Raw genomic sequence first — 20799 nt, 5'->3', positions numbered from 1 at the left:
TGGACTTCATTTGAGTCATTAAAGCCAAGACTAGATCTAAGAGTCTTTCATGTTTAAATGAAGCATGAAGGAGAGATAATCCAAAGTGCTAAAATAAAGTTAGGCTAGCAGTGACTAAGCTAGCAACCATTCCCTGACATTATAACAAAGTGAATGAGGCTCAAAAAACTTTAAAAGCAGAGACTCTGAATGTGCCCATTGACAGGTGATCAACATAATGTCTGTTCACACCTTAAATGATATTTCTATTTCTCTTAACCTTTAATCCAGGAAAACAGGCCTTGATTCCACTGTCATTTCTTTGTGTCTCTCTATCCTATTAATTTTTTTGTCCCTGGAAGAGAAAAACTTGTTTACTGACCCGTAGTAAGACTTAGTCAGGTTGATCTCATCTCCCACATTTTATTCTTTGAGAGAAAGAATTAAGTATCTTCAAGAGGATCTGAATGGGTAAGGCATCATTGAAAAATAATAAAATGTGTTTCCCCACACCAGAGAAAATATAAGTTTCTTATGGTAAGAGGCTCTGACTTAATACTTCTATGCTCCCTGAAGTACCTGGACCAGTGTTTTACAAAGAATATATGAAATAATAAGTACTGTTGAAAAACTGGTATGAAATAGTTATGGTGCCTATAATAATGGAAAGTAATAGGAGAGGTTTGTCATTATAGGAAAGAAACTGATATTACTGAATTCATTGATCACTATATATTCAGAAGCAGCAGGCTGCACTAAAAAAAGGCTAATAGGTTTGGACTTTGAGGATATGTTTTCAAATCCTACCTCTGACACTTAATGTCTGTATAATGTGGGTCTCAGTTTCTTCATCTGTAAAATGAAGAGGTTGGATTAAATGACCTCTTTGTTCCCTTCCAACTCTAAATTAATGATCTTATTATTATATTATATTGTGTAATGGGCTCATAATGGCAGGGTTAGGCTGTGCCTGAGAAAAAAGAAGACTCTAAGAATTTGAAAATGGCTTATCTCTGAACTAAAAAATAATGGAAGGTTTGCCTGGAGTGCCAAAAGTTGTAGGAACTAATTCAAAGAAGAAAAAAAGAAAGGAGTAGTTCAGACAAAATAATGCCTATGAATATGGATTCAGGATTACCTATATTCAGAGAAAATTTTCAAAAGAATCTAGATAACTTGGTACAACACTGTCAGCATTCACCAATGCATGAATAAGCTATTCAAAAAAAGGCTCATTTGGAAAGAAAATTAATTTAAAACAGCTTTATTACAAACATTAGCATTCATTTTAGTCTTTTAACAAACACAGAAGCAGACTTGGGGTTTTGTTGGCCCCATTCACATAGTCTTAGCCCAACTGGCTTGCCTACCATCAAATCCTTCTATCACTGAGTCTGCTGGTTAGGTACTGGTCTCTGACTTTGAACAATAATGGACCCTCTGGGAGAATAAGATAAATCTTGTTATATTGGGATCTTTGTATCCCTTTCTCTTGCTCTACTGAGAGAATTATTGCAATGGATAAAAAGGGGGTTGCTATCTTCAGGTGGACACACTTATGGAAAATATGAAAAGGCAAGAAGAGCCAGAAAAGGACGTATAGGCAACTGGTGAGAGAGGAACTTTTGAGGTGATTCCCCTTTTGGGCTTGGTGGCCCTGAAAAGACAGATGTCCTTCCAGGCTGTGCCCTGACTGAGACTGAGAAGAAACAGAGTAGAATGAAGTTACAAAGCTTAGAGAGAGGAAAATAGGACAGGGAGTTAGTGAGAGAGAAAGAGGAAGGGGTGGATATTTTGCTTAAAAATATTTTGATATTTTCCTCTACATACTAGATAAACTGTTAAGCTTCTCTACCATCTGACTTCAAACTTCCTCTCCAGTTTGATATAATCACCCAGTAAACATTTAATAAGTGCTTACAATTTGCCAGCCTTGTGCTAAGCTCTGGGGATACAAAAAATAAAAAAGGCAAAAATGTCCCTGCCCTTAAGAAGCTTTCCTCTATCATATATCACATACTCTGGTCAAAATGGAAGTCATTGTTCCTTACACATCTCAAGTTTCTCAACTCATACTTTTGCTTATGCTGTTCCTTATGTTTATTCCCTCTTTGTACAATATGTAATTATTGAAATTTGGTGCTTTAGGGCTTTGGTTCTTCCAAGAAGTGCTGTACTTTTCCCCTTTGGTTTTTCTCTCTTTCAATAATTGCAAACATCTCTTCATACACTTATATCATTATATTTAGAATTATAGTTATTTACATATTTAAAGTCACTATTAGCATTGTGCAGGATCTTCTCATTTACCTTTGTATTCCCTTGTGTTTTGTATGCAGTAGATATTTAAATGTTTGGGAAATTTAACTCACTCTAAATAAATGAGAAAACTCATGATTTATACACGTTTGTAGAATGTTTTTAGTTTGCTGTTTGTGTATAATATGTTTGCCAGCCTGCCTTTGTCAATATACTTTGACTGTAGGCTCTGAGAGGGAAGAAACTGTGCCAGACTTCTATCACTTTTTGTGCAATGCTTATACTTAGCAAGGGCATCACATGATCAAGTATTCAATAAATGTACTTGGATGAAGAAATCCTTTTGTATGATCTAACGACTCAAGAGACACACTGAAAAGGAGTCAAAGGTTGGTCATTTCAGGGACTTTATAATGACAGAATTGATGCCTGATGTCCTCATTATTACATTATCATTGTCTAATGTGCCCTAACCCCCAGCAGAGGCCCCAGGGAATATCAAACAAACTCTCAACATACATAATTCATTAATTTATGCCCAAAGAACAGGGGTATGAGATTGAAATGATTTCTTCTGATTGTGGTGGTTTTTTTTTTTTTTTTGGAAAAACAGAATATAGCTTTTTAGCCTTGACTCCATTATGCAAAGAAAGGAAAAATAAATCAGCATCACCCAAATCTCTGCTCAATAGAACTTTCCCAGAGGTTAAGATACTTCAAATTCTTTCTATATAAAAACAAAGGAAGAAAAAAGTGTTCTAACACTTGAATATCATGAGATTTGCAAGGTGAATGACAGACATAGAATTGTTTTAAACCAGGGAATGAAAAACAGATAAGGTGAGTCTTTACTTGAATATTTAAATTTCCTCTAAAGTGCTATGCTATGACAGACAATGTAGATTGTAGATCTGCAATTGTGATCACAATGTTTTATTATTTATACGTGATTTTTTTTTAGCAGAGAGAAAGTCTTTTTAATGATAATGAGGGTAAAAAAGGATTCCTGACTAAGCAATCCTTATGAGCTAGACCTTAAAGAGAGAGTTTTGATATTGCTGGGGGTGGGCATGAGGAATGAATCCCAAAGTAGAAGTAATTTCACTAGAGCTACCTAGTGTGACATTCATTCATTCAGTAAAAATATTTATTAAGTGCCTACTGGGTAGAGAGTACTGTCACTATATGTTCTTGAGCCAGGGGAAACATAAGCCTTACCTAATAGCTAGAAACATATCAGTTCAGCAGAAAGTGCAATGATGGAGTTCAGAGATGGATGAGGGACATTTTCTGGACTCCTCTTTTTCCCTTCCTTAAAAGTTTGAGGTCCCTGAACCTTTTGGACAGCTAAATCACTTTAGCATGCTCTATTCGCATCTGAAAGGAGCCTATCTCCTGTTTTGAATTCATGAATCCTCATCTATCTTGGTTCCCACAATACAGATGCAAAAATATTACAAACTAAAAATGATCATGAGCTCAGCCTCTAGCAAGGTAAATAAAAAACAATCACAAAACAGAACCTCACTAAATGTCATAAGAATAGTGTATGATTTCAGCCCAGATAAAAATAAAAAATAGCTATTTTGGGAGTGGAGGTGGAAATCTCGCTGTTCCTTCCTCCCATTCTCCTCCTTTGCTCAACAGGTACAGAACTAGGAATCAGCAGGTACTCATGGTTCTAAACTAAACTTGGACATGATAGGAGGTATTTATTTAAAAAATAAGTAACCAGACTGTTGGGCTCGACTACCAGGCAGCTGGCACAGCATTCCCAACCAGAGTCTGATTTCTCTGCTTGGCACTTACTTCAGCACATCCTTGTCCTTGTTGAGGTGTTGGAAGAAAGACGGCTCACAGATGAGTTGGTTTTCTTGGCAGACTTGCTTGCATGATTTCCCAGGTTCGGAGAGCTTCACCTGCAGAGCACTAAGGGGTGGCCACATAACTTGTCCATGACAGAAATCCTATAACAACAAGTAAGCAATGAGTTAACACTCTGCTCAAATGTCACCTTTTCTGGAACCTAGAATCTAGTCAGAAATGATCATTCCCTACTTGGAATCATTCTCTACCTCTCTTCTGCATTTAATAGTATTCTGTTTTATTTTATATGCATTCATGTGATCTCTCCTATTGGAATGAAAGCTACTTCAAGCCAGAGACTGAATCTTTTTGACCTTTGTAGCTCTATCAATACCTAAAATAGTGACTTATACATACTTAAAGTTTAATAAATATTGATTAAGGGAAAGAGGGAAGAAATCAATCAATAAGCATTTATTAAATATCTATTTGTACTAAAGGAAACACTAAAAGTGTAGATGAGACAATTCCTTCCTTCAAGAAGACTGCAATCAAAAATGAATACATTACTCAACCAAAGGTTATTTAGATAATGAAACAACTCTAAATATTGTTCAGTTCACTCTTTGTGACTGTATTTGTGGTTTTCTTGGCAAAGAGACTGGAATGGTTTGCCATTTCCTTCTCCAGTTCATTTTACAGATGAGGAAATTGAGGCAAAAAGAGTTAAGTTACTTGCCCAGGGTCACACAGCTGTCTTGAGGTCAAATTTAGATTCAGATCTTTCTGATTCAGGCCCAGTACTCTATTTACTGTGTCACTTAGCTGCACTGCACTCCTTGGAAAATGGATAATTTAGTAACTTCAACAGATTTATTTATTGCAATGAAAGTACTTAAAACGAAATTACTAGCCAAAACAGATTCCACTAAAGAATTATGTTGGTAGCAAAGGCAAGACTATGTCTTTCTTTTCTATTTGTTGGCCTCTGACTCTGCATGAAGGAGATTAGAATGGCAACTCTAAGGCCATCCTAGGTGAAAACTGATAAGTGTAAAAGCTCAATTTTGCAGATAAATCATGGAGTTTATCTCTCAATATCACAGATGAAGAGAAAATGTAGGGGAGAACAGTACCTCTCTGTCTCTCTGGGGATGAGGTCAGACAGATCTCAGAACCTTTATCTACAACTTAGACCACAGGTGTGGAAGGAAGGAAAATAAGAAAATAAGTGAAGGTGGGGAGAAAGATTCTGATACACACACACACACACACACACACACACAAAACACAAATGTTTAGGAAAGGGAAAGGAAGAAAAGAATTAATACTTCACTGTGCTCTTTGCTAAGAAGATGCTAACACAGGCTTTGTAATTAATCTTTATGGAGCAATTATAGTAAGTGGCACTCTCAGGAATCTTATATCTGCTTCCATTTTTATTGTTTCCTAATTCCAGAACAACATTATATGATCCCAAACTAAAAATGCAAGATGATCTACCTGGTTAGTTTTTTTTGTTTTGTTTTTCAATTGATAATTTATTTTATTTTTCCTACTACATGTTATGATAGTTTTTTTTTAACATTCATCTGCATGGGTAGGCATATTTTTAAGTCACATAATTTCTTAGTGTTTTTTAAGGAAAATTTAAAAAATTAACAGGTATTTACTTCCTTCTATTCTTATCTCTCCCCTGCAAAAAATTAAAATAAAAACCTTATGATAAATATTCATAATTAAACAGAACAAATTCCCATAAGGTGGGTAGCATGTTTCATCATCAGTCCTCTATAGTTATGGCTGATCATTGTGTTGATACAAATTTCTAATTCTTTCTAAGTTAATTGGCTTTTTAACAATGCTATCCTCTTGTTTATGTTTATTTCATTCTGTATCAGTATATCTAATCTTCCCAAGTTTTTCTGAAACTACCCTTTTGTCATTTTACAGGGCATAATAGTAGACTGTTACAGTCTTATACCATAATTTGTTCAGCCATTCCTCAATTGATAGTCAGCCCTCCAGCAAATTAATGTTAATGAATCAAGGACCACTCTTTAAATCAAGAATCAGTCATTCAGTAAAATGGAACCATTAAGGCTCATTTTATCCTGTTGTTTCTGTCCATCCATCCTTACCCCTCAAAACCCCCTTTTAAGATATTGGATTTGTTAATCATCCCAATGGCATCATCTATTCCTTCAAGTTTGATTGGAAAAAGTAAAAATGAGGGTAGAGATTTTTGAATGACCCCTCATCTAATCAGAAAGTCTACTTGTAAACAGAGACCATATAAATGGTAGCCTACTTCACTTGTGAAATACAAGCTTCCTTGGAGAAAGACTATTTGAAGGGAAGGTTTAATTTTTACACTACTGCAAGGCAGTGGAAATGAGGCTGAGGGTTAGCAGATCTGGGTTCTAACTAGTTCTAACTAGTTCTGATTGTGTGCTTCTCTCTCTACTCTAGTTTTTTCACTGTAAATTGGAACTATTACCTTTTGTAATATAAGATATAGAATCAATTCCTTTAATATTTGAGGACCTTGAGAATAGCCATTTTTTTAAAGGTAAGGCATTATAACTGAGTGATATTCCAGATCCCACTCTAAAGCAGCTGCTTTCATATCAGCCTCTGACTTTTCTAGACCTCTAACTTCCTTATATAAAAAATGAAAAGTTGGAGTAGGTCATCTCTAAGCTTTCTACTAATACTTATGATCTATATAATGTAACTAAAGAGTTAATTGGAACATGTGATGCAAAGTTCCTGTCTAATGCTATTTCAGTTAATTGTTCTCATCTCTTCTTTGAGTTGTATTTAGTGATGTATTTATTAATCAGTGAAAATTTCAAAATTAGCCTTGAAAGATTTGCATGAACTGATGCTGAGCAAGATGAGCAGAACCAGAACACCGTAACAGCAACATGGGGGTGATGATCAACCTTGACGGACTTGCTCATTCCTTCAGTGCAACAACCAGGGACAATATTGGGCTATTTGCAATGGAGAATATCATCTGTATTCAGAGAAAGAGTTAGGGACTTTGAACAAAGACCAAAGACTATTACCTTCAAATTAGAAAAAAAGTTCTATTATTATGTAATTTTACTATCTCATGCTTTATTTTTCTTACTTAAGAATATGATTTCTCTGTCATCACATTCAACTGAGATCACTGTATAACATTGGAACCAATGTAAAGACTAACAGAATGCCTTCTGTGGGGGGGGGGAAGCAAGAATGGGGGAAAAATTATAAAACTCAAAATAAAATCTTTCTTAAAAAAAGAAATATTTCATAATTGTAGGTGACAAGAGAAGCAATATTCAGAACAAACAACCTCTATGAGCTGTTAGTCAAACCTAACGTAACACAAATTTCACAGTAACAAATGTTACAAGATAAATTTGAGGGCAGCTAGGTGGCCTAGTGGATAGAGCACCGGCCCTGGGGTCAGGAGTACCTGAGTTCAAATCTAGCCTCAGACTGATTTACCTAGCTGTGTGGCCTTGGGCAAGTCCCACTGCCTTGCAAAAAAATAAAAATAAAAATAAAAATAAAAAATAAATCTGAGTTAGTAATTTTTATACAACTCATATTATACTATGACACTGTTGACAACTGTTAATACATAATAGCCCTCGCAACTGCTTTCTAGTAGTGGGATGGGTTTGTATTGTTTCATCTATGCTATGTTATTCAATCTCCTTATCATCAAGGATGCACTGAGATGACAAGTCAGGGTTTGGATTATTTTTAAATAATATATATTAATATATAATATAATAATAATATTTATTATTTTAAAAAAGCAATATGGATGTGTTGTATTATCATCATCATCACCATCATTATTTCTACATTTGAAACAAGTTGATAAAGTCCAACGATTTGTTAAATCTTTAACATTATCCAAACCTTTCTCTCTTCTTTTCCATCTATCAGACAAGAGAAAAGGACAAGATTCATTTACCAGGCTTGTTTTTATGTTTACATTTGCTCACTGCTCATAGATGGCTCTCAATGAGAGTCTTTTCCTATTTAGGCTGATTGTAACTTGGTCACTATGTTACGGCTTTCAAGCCACCAAAATTCCATTAAATTACATTTTGTTTGAATATTTAATAAAATAATTCACTGTTAATTAATGATGTACATCAATGTTCTATTAATTATTTTGTTACAAAGACCGGCCACACTATTTGACTTTAAAGAAATGTCTGTCCTTTTTTTCTCAATAGAGAGAATATTAAAACATTGATTAGAAGTATACTAATTCGGATTAGAAAGTAAAAGAACTCTTTCTTAATCTTGGATTAGGGGGATTTTCACTATGGCACTAAGCTCCCCTGGTTTTCAAGCGAGCTGATTTTAAAATAGGATGCAATTTAAATCAAGTAAAGTAAGAAAGAAAAAAGGAAAGGCTTCACACGATGGCTCTAATTATAAAACTTCTTCCCCATTGGTCTTTCACCTAGGTCTGTTAGGTTTGGGTTGCATTTGTTCTATCCTACCTAACTGCTTCCTCAAATTTGATCAGTGTTATTAATTACAATTTACTCTAATCAGGGTGAACAATGATAGGCAAACTTAAAATATGTCTTGGAGCAAGGCAGAACTAACAGTAAAATATATGCCATGCAACACACAGCTTCCAACACTGTAGTTCAATTTAATTAAAACTGTACTGGGATTTTATAGCTCAATGTTACATGAGCCCTTTATCTTCTAGTCACCTCCTCAGGGTACAAAGCTTTCTTGGGTGTTCATGAGTCTGCATGTTTCTATCTGTCTTCATTTTCATCCCTCTTTACAGTTTTAAGGAATTATGACTTTTTCCCCTCTAATTATAGGACAACTTCTGATTAAAACTCTAAAGTATCCTGGCTTACTATTGATTACTCAAGGACTGATTATCTCATTTGTAAACTAGAATTTTTGCTCTTCTCCCTTTCCCTCCTGCTGCTTCTCTTGGGGTTATGATTCATTAACATCCCTACCAGAAGGCTACTTGGGAAGCTTGGGGGTGGGGGTGGGGTAGAGTTTCCTTTCAGTCCCTAAGCTGTAGAAATCAAGAGTCAATAACTACTTGAACGATATCCCAAGATTGTCTCTGGTTTTAGCACTGTTACTAATATTTGAAAAATAAGCATTCTAGAAATATCTAGAAATATCATCCCAAATCAGCCCAATACTCCATACAACAGGTAAGAATTCCTCAAGTTTACTATCTGTTATATAAGAGAGCATTTCCTTTTATTTATCTTAAAGAAATTCTCAGTCAAGTTTAAAGATAAAACAATAGTGTCATAATTCTGGAATTTTTAAAACAAATCCAAGTTCACTTGACTGCATGTTAGGCAGAATCCACAGGATACATACCTGCATTATCCCAGCCCTCATCTTTCTTTAACTGTTTGATGAACACGTTTTGGCTGACTGAGGGGTTCTCACCTTTTAAGTATTTCACAGAATCACCTGGAACACTAAGTGATCTTGAAAGATAATCTGGATCCTGTCCTCTTCCTCTTTTGGCCTAGAAAGTTATTCAACTATCCAGGGCCCATGTTGTCTACTCTTTCCTCAGACTATATAATCTGGATGAGACTCCTGTCCTCTTCCTCTTTTGGCCTACAAAGTTATTCAGCTATCCAGGGCCCATGTTGTCTAGTCTTTCCTCAGACGATATACTTTAAATATTTAAAAAACACTTTATAAATATTATCTCATTTTATCCTTACAATAACTCTGAATAGTATTAATACTCTATCCATTTTACATTTAAGGAAACTGAAGCAGAGGGAAACAGATTAAGTTTTTGAGATGAGATTTGAACTCAAATTCTCCTGAATACAATACCAATAGTATATCCACTACTTTTATAAACAATTAAAAAAATATTTGTTTTTTAGGTTTTTATAAGGCAAATGGTGTTAAGTGACTTGCCCAAGGCCACACAGGTAGGTAATTAAGTGTCTTGAGGCTGAATTTGAACTCAGGTACTCCTGACTCCAAGGCCAGTGCTGTATCCACTGTGCCACCTAGCTACCCCTAAAAAGTTTTTCCTTAAATCTCCCCATTCTGGTTTCCCACCTTCATTTAGCCTCTTTAAGACAGGCAAGATAGAATATGTTAATCTAGATTTTTAAACTCATTTAAAAATAAATGTTTCAAAAATTATATTTCAATATAATTGGCTTCCTTTGTAATTTTATTACGTTTCATTTTATTCAATTAAAAATGTTTCTGAAAAGTGGACCACAGACTATACCAGATTGCCAAAGGGGTCCAAGACCCACAAAAATGTTTAAGAACCCTAGCTCTAGAACAAAAGAAAACCTACAAGGAAGCAAAGAAAAGATGGAAATTCTTTATACAATGTGTAGTATTTATTATATATTGCTTTATATTTTGATTTCTCTCACGTTCTGCTGTGCACATGACAATATTTTTTCTTTTCTTATTTTGTATTTAAGTTTAAAAGTTCTTTAAAAAGAGTTATTAAAAGTTTTTTTTAAGGTTTTTTGCAAGGCAATGGATGAGGTTAAGTGGCTTGCCCAAGGCCACACAGCTAGGTAATTATTAAGTGTTTGAGGCCAGATTTGAACTCAGGTACTCCTGACTCCAGGGCCAGTGCTCTATCCACTACGCCACCTATCAGACCCAAAGGAAAAAAACAGTTTTAAGATGAAGAATGTGAGTATATAGAAGGTGCTGACCTCCATTGGTAGACAATTTCCCTCTCCCAGTGAAATGACAGGTAAAACTCCAGACCCTATCCTTATCCCTATTCCTAGGAGTGATCTTCAACAGACATAAATCCTCTCAATTTGGAAAAAAAAATCACTTGTTTGGATAATTAGCAAAAGAACTCACTTTCAGCTTCATATAACATTCATCCATTTTCTCTGCTCATTAGAGCACCAAGAGGATCAATAGCATGTTTTCTTTGCTCTTGTTGAAAATCCTGTGATTGAACTTAAATGAAACAGTAAAACTAACAAGGAAGAGATGTTTCTAAAGAGACTTACCTGTTTCTCAATAAATGCATTCATCCTTTGGAGCATCCCTTCACATGTGAACTCATACGGCATATAAGGTTCAATCTGTTAAAATAGGAAGGATTATTTCATTGTAGGAAGACCCTATTCCCTTATTTTATCCAATGAATTGGCAGTGATCTCAGATTTAATTGTGTCTATCAATTGTTGCTTTGATCATGACTATCATGATGTTCTAAAGAAGATTCCTGCCTCTTGTTCATTTCAGAAAGTTAATAAAAACTAAGTTTTGAATTGACCACTAGGAAATCTAACCCTTTTGTTTCAATTCCAGATGCTTTAACAAATACGACCTTCAGGTCAGAAGAACAGATTCTTATGTTTCCATCTAAGATCTGGTAGCTTTTACATTATATCCTAATGGTCAGTTTGTAGGGCAAATATTTGGGCCAACTTGGGATGTTAATTCTACTAATAAAAATGCTACAATATAACCATATCAAGTTCAAGTTTTCTTACTTTTCACGGTTTTGCATTATTATTATATTATGCTGCCCATGAAATGTCTTGTTAAAATTTTAATTCACAGGAAAGTGTTCTGTTTGTCAGGATGTGGTATGAATATGGGAATTATATCTAGCACTGTGGGATCAAACCAGGGATTTTCATAGTAGAACTCCTATTTCTGGATTGTGTATCTCTAAAGAGCTAAAAAGTACTTGGAAGATATTCTGTTATTTCCACATACCTTCTAAAATGTCCTCTATATATCAGAGATGGTCCTTCATATTAGCTATTACATTTTTTCTTTTAAAGAATTGTATTTACATTTTACTGTTAGCCATTAAAACTTTTCACAATCCAACAGATCTCTACCAAGAGGTTCATACAAAGACCAAAAAGAAAAAGTCTCTGTAATAGAGGACTCATTCACTCACTCATTCACAGGTTTTAGCACACTTTGCTGTGGGCAATCTTTTTCTACAACTACACAAACTGATAAAAACCACCTTCAATGTGGCCAGAAAAATCTAGTTATGGGCCTAAAACAAGCTCTAAAATGCAGAATCCTTTTCTCCTATCCCAAAAGGAACACAGTAGTGAAGTTTATTAACTCAAAAAGCTTAGTTTGACACACTGAATCTGAGAAATATTCCTTCTATTCTCTACCCAGACAAAGCCCTAGCCTAAAAAATATGATCAGTATGCACTAACTGTTTTCTGGCCATTACAAAGTATTAAAAGTTGTTAACTGTGGCAATTTTCCTATCAAACAAAAACAAACAAAAAAAGAGTCATTTATTCCTGAAACATTGAATATATATATATAATACTCCTTTGAAGAGTGTTCTAGATATACCAATGATGATACTCTAAAAGAGATCCACCTTTATAGAGAAAAAGAAATATAGTCATATTCCCTGAAACAGATGCAGTTACTAACTGTAGGACTAAAGAGAGGAATTCATTCTTTACTAACCAGACCTTCCTAGATTCTGGTCAGCACTGGTTATTGGAAGCATGTCTGAGTCACAACAGACAAACATTAAAGTTCCTCTTAACCTGCCCCCCCCCCAAAAAAAAAACCCACCTCCTCCACCTTCTCTCTGTTAGGTGAACACACTCTTTTTCCATGAATTTATCAGGGATCATCTCATGGAATTTTCCCCAACAGCCACGTCCACTACTCTTTGCTCAAGTGAAGCTCTTTGGACTAGCAAAGTCTCACTTTTCATTGAGTGGCAGCTATTCCCCAATGGTATTAGTTGATAATGGATTGATCCTCTGATTTCACTGTAGAGAGAACTCGAAGTGAGGAAATCCTCTCCATCACTGCAGGTCAATATATGTTCTTGGCTATTTCTGATTAGAAATTTGGAGAGATTAAGTATCTTATATAAGGTCACATAGCCTTGGAGATGTCAGAGATGATACCTGAACCTTAGTCCTTCTGGTTTTAAGCCCAGGTCATGCCCACTATCTCATTAGTTGATAATGGTTTCAATCTGAAAATCTGGTGTGATTGCATCAGTGTGGGCAATTCCTCTACCAAAATACATTTTAATCCTTTTACATCTTAGTATGTGGTCTCTAAGAGCTGATGCTGTAACTGAAAAAATTTATTCTGCTCTGACCAACTCAGGGATGAGACTGAGCTGTACTGAGCTGAAGGGAAGAGGTTGCTCCCTGGGAAGAAAACAAAGACTGTTTCTGGGACTCACTGGAATCCTTTCCAGAATCTGAAGACCTGCCCAAGCTTACACTCTGCCTTCTAGAGCCCTGGTTACCTGCATTCCACGATGAGGGATCAAGGTAGATCTGATAACACTTCACTACATTATCAGCTCCTGGGTAGGGACAATCATATTTAATATAGGGACCCTGTAAGACCAAAAGCCTCTTACAATCAATGGAAGCAATTCTTAAGTGGGGAAATAGGATGAGAGATAGAGTGGGGGAAAGAGAGCTTCAAATGCTGCCTTGGCTCTAATTCTACATACTGTAGATTCCCTGGCAGTAGCGGACAAGGGCAACTGCACCTGTTGCTCAACTACTAATGTGGTTCTACCTGAGGGTTGCTTTATGGTTGTTGTTCAGTTGTTTCAGTCATGTGTGACTCTTGCTGAGCCCATTTGGGATTTTCCTGGAAAAGATACAGGAGTGTTTTGCCAAATCCTTCCCCACTTTATTTTACAGAAGAGGAAATTGAGGCAACAGGGTTTAAATGACTTACCCAAGGTCAGAGATCTAAACTCTGAGGGCAGATTTGAACCCAGGAAGATGAGTCATACTAACTTCTGACCCAGCACTTTATCCACTTATCCCCTAGCTAAGAGATGCTATTCCTAACAAATTCTATCTCTAAGCATCAAAACAGAAGTCTGAAAAGGAAGGTTAATAAATGCTCTAAGTGGAATACTTCAGGTACATGGTCTTGACAGAGGTTCTCTTAACTGACAACACATTTTGGAGAAGGCCAAAGGGTGTACATGATGTTGTTTCTAACAGGGAAAAAAAATATTGCCACTTAATTCCAATCTTCTAATTAGGCCTAACAGGGCAACCTTATCTTATGTATATTCATTTAGCACAATTACTAATAATTACTTTATATAGTGTTATACAATTTACAATTTGAATAGCACCAATGTAAGAATGAGTTACTATATAAAAAACCATTTTCAAAAAATTCCTTTTAATACTTTTTCTTATCTCTTTATCTTTGTGGTTCCATGCCCATCTTCTCCTATCTATTGCCTTCAGAGCTTTCTAATGGAACAAAAACCAAACGAATTTCACAGAAAATTCAAGTCCCATAGATTAGATCCATTTTTCTATCTTTAGTGGTAAGGTGCAATGGTAAAATTTAAGTTAAGAGAACAAGCACGGAGGATGATTGCCACATCGATCCCCACAATATTTTTTGGTTCATACTACATATGAAGAAAATGAATTTTTTTTAACCTTTTGATTTAAAATGGCTTTTACTGCATTCTCTACTTCACGATGATCAGTTGGGTTCACGGTCCAGACATGTGGTCGCCCAATGAAAACTTCAGCATAGGGATGCTGTGAAGTTAGCTGAAAAAGAAAAAAAGATACAGAAACAAAATAAACTATATTGTTATCATGAACTAGATAGTTCCCTTTCTGTGTCTTTTGTGTCTTTTATGATACTGAGTTATACTGGTACAAATAATAGAATACTCCCTGAGTACTAGAAACAAACAAGTAAATAAATTAACCTCCATTCACATCCTATCCTTTCTCTCTTTCCACCATGTCCTGACCCCTTATGCCTCTCCCTAACTGGTTTTAAGCCTTTTAAACACCCACAAGTAGATAACAATAAAATAGGGATGACTTCAAGGCTAAGAAAAAATTATGATTCCTATTTGGAGACAAGAAATGGTGTGTCACTTCCAGGGTGAAATGGAAGATATAATAGTCTCTCACTTCCCCCCAAAAAGATGAAAATAAAATAGCCTTCTAAATACCATCCATCAATGAACATCACCTATATAAACCAATATCTATTAAACAGCAGCTGAGACAGTCAAGTAGGCATAGAAGGGAGGGTTGCAATAAAAATCAAGGTTTAAATGTTATAAAATGATGAGTAGTGGTAAAAAGTAGAGAAAAGAAAAAAATACACTAAGAAAACACTCCACAAGTTTTTAGACTGGTTTGGAGAATTACTAACATGTTGCTTTTTAAGTTAGTGAGTACTGACAATGTGATAAGTACTGGAAGGGATCTAAGGAATATATAGTGACTAAAAATATTTCTCATGATGAACCCTTTTCTGACATATAGAGATACTTCCAAATAGGTATGTTTGTCTACCCAACTTCTTTTTACATTAGGTTCCTCTTCTTCAAAGTAGAACCTGTTTTATCTACATGGTGCTTTGAAAAAATAATCATACAAAAACATTGGTTGAAAGAACTTATCGGGGGGCAGCTAGGTGGTGCAGTGGATAGAGCACTGGCCCTGGAGTCAGGAGTCCCCGAGTTCAAACCCAGCCTCAGACACTTAATAATTACCTAACTGTGTGGCCTTGGGCAAACCACTTAACCCCCATTTGCCTTGCAAAAACCTAAACAACAACAAAAAAGAACTTATTGCATTCCCTTATCTCTGCCACTTTCCATTTCCCACCTTACCAAAGGTTGGCACCACACTTATTCAAGCCAAGGGACAAAGAATAAGATGCTAGTCCCAATCACTAAGCTTTCATTAGTACTAGGTCTATTATCTACATTTTCTTTGTGTCCCTCTCCTTTTTCCAAAATCTGCTCAGGATTCACTTCTTCATGAAGCCTTCCCTGACTAAATTCATCTAGTTCTAGTCATTTTAGAGTATAGTAACAATAGAGTTGCATTTCTCTGTAATGATTTTGTTTTTATCCTATGAACAACTACAGAAAACACACTTCCAGTCACTTTCAAAGACCTTAAGAAACTTTATTGTTAAAATGGTTTTCCTATCTTTTGGGGTCATTCAGAACAAATCTAACATTCTCTCCCTACCCCCTAGATACCAGCACTTCATAGTGTTGGTCATGGTCCCTACTGTGTCTTCTCTTCTACAGGAGTCCCAGTTCCTCTGGATCATTTTTACTATAATATGAACTTGAAACCTCTTACCATTCTAGTTGTCCTTCTTTTGATGTTCCTTAGCTTATCAAAATCTTTCCTAAGATATAGCATCTAGACTGAAAACAGCAGTCCAGATGTGATCTGATCAGGGCCAACAAGGTTATAAACTCTCCAGTCATGGACATGGTACCTCTCAAAGCAGCCTAAGATTTAATTTGTTTTCTTGGTTGTCATATCAAATTATTGACTCTTATTTAGCTTTTAATCAACCTGAAGCCCCAGATATTTTGCATACGAACTACTGGCAAGCAAGACTTGCCTTCACATGAATTTATGAAATCTAACAATTTTATTTTGTATCTTCAAATAGGATGATGTGAGTTCAAATCTGTCTTCAAATGCTGGCCAGCTGTGTGATACTAGGCAAGTCACTTAATCCTTGCCTGCCTCAGTTTCCTCATCTGTAAAATGAGAATTATAATAGCAATGATCTCCCAGCATAGTACCTGGTCCATAGCACTGTATAAAAATGCCAGCTCTTCTGCAGGAAAACTCAAGTTCAGCTCTGGCATCAGACACTTCACTAGTCATATAACCCTAGGCAAGTCACCTATGTCTGAGTTTCCTCAACTATAAAGTGGGAATAATAATTAGTACCTCCTTTCCATAGTTGCTCCAAGGAGCAAATGATATAAAATTTAAAAAAGTCTTATCCCAAGTGATTGGCATTTTGGCAGGGCTGAATAAATACTTATTCTAATTCTTCTCTCTTTATGCTTGTTCAATCTCATCATGTTAAAATTAGTCTAATATTCTAGTCAGTCTAGATTTATAATTTGATACTGGTTCTGTATGAGCTACCTTTCCCACCAAAATTGTCTTAAGTCTGCTATACATGCAAAGCTTTGTGGAAGACATTCTTGACCATTTTTTTGGTCTAAATATTCAACCACTTCCAAATCAACCTGACTGTCCTATCACATAATCTATATCATACCTTTTTGTTCACAGGAGACTGTGTCAAATGCTTTGATAAAGTCTAGGTAAACTATGCCTATAACATTTTGTTATTCTACCTTTCAAGTAACCCTATCAAGAAATGAAATGAATGGCCTTCATCTGGCACAATCCATAGCTGATGAAACCATTCTGGCTCTTTGCACTTTTTTGCTTCCTTCTGTAAATGTTTGTTAACCATCTCTTTAAAAAAAAATTCTAGAACACTGCCAAGAATTGAAATTAGGCTTATTAATAGATAATTTGCAAGCTTCCCTTTTCTGAAACTTTGGATAATTTTCCTCCAGTCCTACCATATATCCCTAGTTCTTCATGATCAAAGATCTACTAACAAACTCAGAGTTTGTTTAATAAGTGGAAGAAAGTGTTTCATCTCAACCCAAAATAAATCTATATCATTCTTTGGAGTTCAGAAACCCCCTACAAGAGAAGAGATGTATAAAAAATTTCCAGACTATTAGCCTGAGTTTACTTTAAAGAATAAGATCAGAGAACAAGAATTTATTAAGACCTACTATATGGTAGTCATTGTATTTACACATTTACAAATTTTATCTTATTTGGCCCTCATAATAATTTTGTTTGGAATTACTATTCCTATTTTATCATTGAGGAAACCGAGGTAGACAAAAATTAAATAATTTGCCCAGGATAATACAGCTTGTAAGTATTTGAAGCTGCATTTGAATTGAAGTTTTCCAGATTCTAGGTCCAATATTCTATCCTCAGTAACATCTAGCTGCCTTTCTATACAATACCACTATGAAAAAAATGTAAGCACTGAATTGAGTAAAAAGCCTTTTTTTGAGGTTGAGATGAAGAGAGACATTCTAGGCAAAGGTGAAGAGCAATGCAAAAGTAAAGAGACAGGAAGCAGAAAGAGGTCATTTTGACTGGATAACAAAAGTATGGAGGGGGGGAGGAGTAATACCCCCCAAAAAAAACTGCAAAGAGAGGTTGACGCAAGGTTGTGAAAGGTTTTAAAAGTTAAATTCAGGGGGCAGCTAGGTGACCCAGTAGATAGAGCACTGGCCCTGGAGTCAGGAGTACCTGAGTACAAATCTGGCCTCAGACACTTAATAGTTACCTAGCTGTGTGACCTTGGGCATGTCACTTAATCCCACTGCCTTGCAAAAACCAAAATAAAACAAAAAACAAAAAACAAGAGTTAAATGAAGGATCTATTGGTTTTCTTTTTTAGTATATAATCAAATTCAACATTAATTTGACAAGAACTTTCGACTAATTTGTCCAAGAACTTTCAAAGCTATCTTTCTTGACAGTGACATACCATTAAGGATACTGATAACCACTTTGCAATTTTGTTTGTGCTAGCAAAGTACTAGAAACAAAAAAATGGTACTTGCTGATATTTATGAATGGCTAAACAATAATAGCACATGAATGTAATAAATACAGAGAAACAGAAGATTTGTATCAACTAATGCAGAAAAAAGGAAAATTATACACATAATGAGAATAATATGAAGGATAAGAAATGAATTAAAGGGGCTGCTAGGTGGCACAGTGAATAGAGCACTGGCCCTGGAGTCAGGAGTTCAATTCTGGCCTCAGACACTTAATAATTACCTAGCTGTGTGGCCTTGGGTAAGCCACTTAACCCCATTGCCTTGTAAAAAAAATTCTTAAAAAAACCCTAAAACCCTAAAGAAATGAACTAAAGAAACTGAACATTAACTAGAATAACCGTTTGTGGACTATTTTCAATGAGATGTTGAAGACTATGGGGGTGGAATATTTAACATACTCTGATACAATCAATTCAATGGTTGTTTTTGTTTTGAATTGATTTTTTACTCATTTATAATCATAAAAAAGAAGGTTCATAGAAGGAAAGAAGGAAGTGGTATATCTAGATAGGACTTTGACATCAAGCAAAGTTTCTTAATGATTACAAATATAAAGCTTTTATCAGATTGTGTTCTGTTGGGGGGGAAGGAGGGGAGGAGAAAAATGTAAAACTCAAAACCTTGCAAAAAAAAATTGATGGGTAAAAACTACTGTTGGATGTAGTTGGAAGGACAAATAAATTAAAAATAAAAAAAAGGAATGTTTCCAATCAATTTCATTTAGTTTTCATTCCCTGACCAGAGAAGTCAGCTACAATCAGAAAGCAAAAGATAATTAATGTATATCGAAGTATTAGGCTAGAGTTGCACTCTTTTTAGTTAATACTTTGATAGATGCTTACCTCTCTCAGGGTTGGTTTGCCTATGAAAAAGTCCGTGTTTTTGCTGCTTTTGGGTGGATTAAATTTGACATTCAGAAATGCACATCCATTAGCGATAGCCTCAAGGGGAGCTGGACCCTCATATGGGAACCCCAGTCCGACAAACAACTGTAAAATAACAGTAACAACAAAAAACACAATTAAAGATGGTTTTCTTTCATTTAAAATGAGTCATTACTACTTGTATTTCTGAAAACATAAACTGTTGTAGTTCTGAAAGACATCCATAGACATCTTAAATGAGAGGTAGGGGAAAGGTGTCTCCTCCATCTGAACTCATTGCAAAAACACAACTACAAAGCATTGTAGAAATGTACTTAAGTAAGGTGTGCAATAATCTTCCATAAAAAAAGGGAAGGAATGAGCTTGGCAGAGGGTGGTGGAGGTCCTAATGTCCAACAATAATCTTTTTGTAATGGGCCAGAGAACATGACTAAGAAAACTCTTGGCAAATTAAGCAGGAGGTTTCTTCATTGAATGGATGGAACAACAGAGCCTTTCAGTGATGCTGGGGGTTGGGGGATGCCACAGAAGGTCACTCGGTAGCTTGATTACATTTCAAATGACAGTATTCTAACACATGATGGCAGACTGGAAGACATGGGTTTTGAGAATGGTTACATCACTGGACACCATCAGAAATCTATTTTTAAGGAGGGTTGGTAGGAAAGGAAAGGCATTATTCTTGCAAAATCAGTAAAGCTGCCAGTACCCACAGCTGAAGCAAAATTTTGGACTTTTTCTACTGCAGAACAGCAGATGGCAGCAGAACGACAGACTGCAGATCTCCACGGACCTAAGATAGAGAGCCAATAAGGGTCACATAATGCTTCAACTTGGCACTGTTTTTTCTTGTCCGAAAATGAATTGAGATTTAATTGGCATAAGCCAGTTTTACTTTTTAACATGTCTCCTTAGGAATTTAAGTTCTCAGATGGTGAGGGCTCACCCTCTGGAGAGTTTGGTAGTGTGTTAAGTATAGTGTGGAGTGTGTTCAAATAATAAATATTAAGTATGGTATCAGCAAACCCATTGTGTTGTCCCCATAGACAAAGCAACTTTAGCCAGATCACATTCCACTGGGATCATTTACTTTTGCAATAACTATTGAGAATGCCAAGAACCTAACCTTTTACTTTCCTGGCTCTTAAGAGATAAAGATGCTGAATTACTCTCCTCTGCCTCCATATCTGGTTTAATGGGAAAGTAATTTAGAAGGAATTAATTAAAAAGTTCTAAGCAATAACTGTTCTCTTCCTATCCCCTCACCCACCACAGTCCCAAGGGATTTAGACTCATTCAATCCTCAGTCGAATTCAAGAGGTGGATATGAAGATGATTTGACCTTTCTCAAATGAAACAGCCTAGAATTTTATT

At 35.7% G+C, this 20799-nt stretch overlaps 1 protein-coding gene across 4 annotated transcripts in view; it reads right to left on the bottom strand.

Moving 5' to 3' along the window:
• The window catches only part of MGAT5 (alpha-1,6-mannosylglycoprotein 6-beta-N-acetylglucosaminyltransferase), a 419199-nt gene that overhangs the window by 17759 nt on the left and 380641 nt on the right, over nt 1–20799 (bottom strand). For all 4 annotated transcript variants that reach the window (XM_074215044.1, XM_074215045.1, XM_074215043.1 and 1 more), the window contains 4 exons: nt 19384–19530; nt 14517–14633; nt 11082–11156; nt 4048–4205 (listed from right to left, as the gene is read on the bottom strand). In XM_074215044.1, the coding sequence (XP_074071145.1) occupies nt 4048–4205; nt 11082–11156; nt 14517–14633; nt 19384–19530 (497 nt within the window). The remainder of the gene's footprint in view (nt 1–4047; nt 4206–11081; nt 11157–14516; nt 14634–19383; nt 19531–20799) is intronic.

The sequence above is a fragment of the Macrotis lagotis genome, chromosome 1 (assembly GCF_037893015.1).
Source record: "Macrotis lagotis isolate mMagLag1 chromosome 1, bilby.v1.9.chrom.fasta, whole genome shotgun sequence".
Taxonomy (NCBI): Eukaryota; Metazoa; Chordata; class Mammalia; order Peramelemorphia; family Peramelidae; genus Macrotis; species Macrotis lagotis.
Note: the sequence above shows the minus strand (reverse complement) of the source record. Positions and strands in the feature narration are given on the sequence as shown.